At 25.7% G+C, this 4622-nt stretch overlaps 1 protein-coding gene across 2 annotated transcripts; it reads right to left on the bottom strand.

The window, feature by feature from the left end:
- Positions 1 to 333: 333 nt before the first annotated feature.
- Positions 334 to 3007, bottom strand: LOC100159202 (histidine triad protein 4-like). 2 transcript variants are annotated; one of them, NM_001162587.1, is given in 5 exon segments: positions 334 to 1040; positions 1111 to 1243; positions 1310 to 1376; positions 1454 to 1577; positions 2748 to 2974. In NM_001162587.1, coding segments are annotated over 5 exon segments (516 nt in total). In that variant the 5' UTR covers positions 2868 to 2974; the 3' UTR covers positions 334 to 968.
- Positions 3008 to 4622: the final 1615 nt, after the last annotated feature.

The following is a 4622-nucleotide window of genomic DNA, read 5'->3' as shown; positions in this document are numbered from 1 at the left end:
ATAAGTATTTTAAGATGTATAAACAATTTATAATTTTAAAACATTCATAAGTTGCTTTAAAATTAAAATATAATAAAAATCCTATGAGATGCTAATAGATAATAATCTTACCTGTATATGCCATTTCAATTTAGTTTTAGAAATTAAAGAGTAAAATGTACTATTGTGAACGTAGAATTTTCCAATAAATAATAATGTTGTAGCGTAATGTTGTACGCTTGTAAGACAGAGGCAACACATGCGGATTCAGAGTCCTCTTAATAATAACAATAATATTATAATATGTAATAATTAGAGTTAGGATGTTGATGACTTGCATTTTTTTTCCTTTTATTCTGTACAATGCTATCCTAGCTAAAAATTTGTTTCATGCTCCCTTGATGCAGAATATTCTTATTTTATTTTGCATTTTTTTTTAATATTTAGCTATAAATGCATTTTTTTTTGTTTTTTAACATCATTTTTCAACATTTTTAAGTCATTTTTTCATCTTTAAGGGCATTTTTTGTACTTTTTATACAATGTGGGGCATTTTTCACAAATTATAGATTACACCCAAGTTTGGAAACAAATTTAATTTATTTAAAATGTAACTTTGGATTTGGACTATTAGTAAAAAATAATTTTAATATTATTATTGTGGGGTATATATCCACAATATACCCATATCTCTAATAAAAATTATTATTTATAAATAAGTTTTTTCACTCACTTAATTAGTTTTTTAGATAATTTTTAAGGTTATTTTTTGAAGTTTTTAGGGCATTTTTGCACTTTTTTAGGGCTTTTTTGCATTTTTTTAGGGCATTTTTGTGTGTTTTTTAGGTCATCAACATCCTAACTCTAGTAATAATAAATAAATTAATAATACAATAATACCTAATGAATAAAAATACTAATATATCAAAAATAACACATAGTGCATATGTTGTAAATATATACATATAAAATATATATCACACTTTGCTTTATGTGACTGAAGGTGGATTTTCTGTTTCATTTTTGTCTTTGCAACCAATACGTTTTAGCACATAATCTACCTGTTAATATAAATATACATTTTGATAAAAGAAATAAAAAAAATTATTATTTTTTAAATTATTTAATTACATCGACAAAAACATAACTGAAACTTGGATTGAATGCAACCAAACGATTGAAAACAGACATCGAACTAGCAGGACTGATGGCGTGAAGATGCATATGTCCTATTGAATAAAATGGAGGCCAATGAAAACCCATTCTAATAAAACAACAAAGCATAAAAAATGAATACATTATAATTAATGTAACATATGATTTTGTATACCTTGTGTCATTCAAATCACAACCATTGTTTAATAATATTTGTTTCGCAGCTGCAACCATGCTCTTGACTAATGTGAATACACAAAAATATTATGTAAATTAAACAAAGTAGGTAATTAATATAGATTAATATTTGTCTACTTACGTAAATTACAATCCTGTTCATTAGGCTGTAAACTTTTTGCACTTTTTATATGTTTGTCACACAACACTAAGAAATGGTGAGTAGCCACTGGCTTAATATCTTTAATGATTACAAATTGATCGCTCTGTAACATTTTTCATTTCATAAAAAATGTAATTTAATAAGTATTCATCAAAAGCTTTTGGATTGTAATCTAGTGAATGTTAAACAGACATATTATTATGAGACCTGACTGCCTGATCAACTCATAGTTTTTGAAAAATGGCAAATTAGTAGTTTAGTACATTAGTAATCAAATAAATTTACTTAAGTATATTTAATTACTCTAATCCAATCCATCACTGGTCGGTGATCATCAATTATTGCAAGTTAGTATTATCTAAAATACTTATTTATATTTATTGCTATTCATCTAATTTAGAATGGTTCTAGGTCACTTTGTACGGTCAAGGATTAAAAGTGCGAAACGCGGACACTTTGTACGGTTGGGTAAAAAGGTACATTAAAGAACGCGGACACTTTGTACTATTATATACATAAAGTATATATTATAAATATAAGTTATATACCTAAGTAGTAAGTATATATAATGTCAATTATTAAAATAGAAAAATTAAAAATGAGTAGTAATTTGGTATAGCTATTGTATACTAATAATAATCAAAATAAACAAACAATCAATAATATGATTACCAATAAATCTTAATAAATTGTATTATATTTCAGTTTTAAAGTAAATTAAAAATGTCTACAATATAAATATGTAAAAATGAAAAATAAAATATAATACTGAAAAAAATCTTTAAAAACTACATGTATTATAGTGTAATATGGAAATATGTCAAAATGACAAAAAAATAAAATGTTGATATAATACCTGGTGTCAAGCTCAGATATAAAGTGCACATGCATAATTATAGATTAATATTTATTGAGGGTTTAATAAATCAATTTTAAAATAATTCGCTTTTAAATATTTAATTTACTTAATTAATTAACTATTATCGATCTATATGTACCCATGTTTCCCCAGATTTACCAAATAATATTTATAAAATTTTTAACACAATTTGGCATATATAATAGATAGTATTATTAACTTAGGTATATAACTTATATTTATAATATATACTTTATGTATATAGTAGTACAAAGTGTCCGCGTTAAGCATTTTAAACAATGGACCGTACAAAGTAACCGTTTACCATTTAGGATAGACAATATATACAATAATAGGTAGGTAGCTATAATATAATTTCATGAAAACATAAAAATAAATGAAAACAATTCTTACTCGAGGCTCAAGAATAGTATTTGGATCATTGGCAGCAATTAAGTCACAAAATATACAATTTTTGACTCGGGTGTTGGTTGTTTCAGCGATATTCGTATTAGTCGGCGATTCTCCTGTCATAATTATTAATTAGTTAGATATCTACACAAATGCACAATCGTCAAAAAGGAAGAAAAACAATTTTGAAACGTTTTGTTTTGTTTGGTAATTGAGTTGCTGTTATATTATTAATTATTATATTATAGGCAGATATATAGTAATTTTATATTATAGTGTAATAGTGTTATCGTATTAAACTGCTTTAATAAAATCTATGATAAAATAAAATAAAATCATTGAAAAAATGATAATGATAAGAGTTACTATGTTACACGGACGTATATTTATAAAAATTATGTATATAACGTATACAACGCGATTGTCGTGAAGGGAGGATAATAATATTATGGAAAATTAAACTTTTGGTGACCCACTGGCTACTTTATTCAATAATAATTAAAAATGAATAACATAATATGGTAAAACGCCATTTTGAAATTTGAAATACTTACTTACAAAATATTATTTTCTTTTATGAATGCTATAAGCTTTTGAATAACCTCATCTGTAGGTAGGTATAGTTATTTATTTTCAGATTATCGGCGGCATAAATGCTTAATAACAAGGCCAACCCATTTATTAATAAATACTACTAAAAATTTGTTACTAACTATAGACTATAACTTAACAAATTAATAAAATAATTTATTAATGTAATAATGTCTTACCTTTATGTTATTATATTGTTTTAAGAAGGCAGGTCGCAGGTACCTTATTGTTCCGTACAACATTTATACCAATTTTTATGAATTCAAATCTGCTAATTTGTTTTGATTAAACGTCTGTCATTTATATTTAAAAAATTGTTCTCATTTAAATTAAGTCCTAATGACATGATCGTGCAAATGTGCAATAATAATTACAAGTAGGTGCCTATTGTACAAATACCTATAGGAACACGTTTTATGCTTGTCAGTTGTCTAATATAGTGATATTAAGTCTCTCTGAACTTGGGACACAATTCGGAATTTCAAATGTACCTAAGGGAAAAACTTAATTGGTACCTATTGGCTATTACCCTTTTTTCTTATTTATATTTAAGACGCAATATTGTGCAAAAGTACCTCGTCAATCGTTATTATGGATTTTCAAATCAGATTAATCATTTGACATTTCTAAGAATACCTACGCCTGTTTTATTATTATACAATAAAACATTATTTGTATAACTTTTATAGAAAAAATCGTACCACTCCTCCCCGATCAAGCCGCTATAAGTTTTAACACATTATTTTTTTCGTTATTAGAATACCACACATAATGATCAGCACCTAGCCCAGATTACGGATAAATTGGGGCATTAGGCCCCGGAACACCATACACTTAGTGGGCCTCCTTTCCACTTTAACTTCATAAAAATTGTATCACTAAATTGTTATGGCTGTATATAATTGTAAATGTATAATTTTGAACAGGTACAACGTAATTCACAAGTCACAACCACGATTAAAGATATAGATATTAAAGTATATCTTTAATCCACAACTCCCATTTTATAAGCTTCATCATATTGTTATAAATTATAAGAATATAAATTTTATATTTATTATAATTTAGTAGGTAATTTTTCGTGGTATAAAATTAAGAACATTTTTTATTTTTTATTAGGTACTACATACTAAAATTATTTCATTTTTTTAAAACGGTTTTGAACACATTAAAAAAATTAACATTTTGAGGATAAATATGGGCCCCAGGACCGTGCTTATCCTGATCTTGGTCAGCACTCTACAAAATACGTTTTTTAAGGGGATTCGATACCGTGATGTTTTTGTT

This window comes from Acyrthosiphon pisum, chromosome X, assembly GCF_005508785.2.
Source record: "Acyrthosiphon pisum isolate AL4f chromosome X, pea_aphid_22Mar2018_4r6ur, whole genome shotgun sequence".
Lineage (NCBI taxonomy): Eukaryota > Metazoa > Arthropoda > Insecta > Hemiptera > Aphididae > Acyrthosiphon > Acyrthosiphon pisum.
Note: the sequence above shows the minus strand (reverse complement) of the source record. Positions and strands in the feature narration are given on the sequence as shown.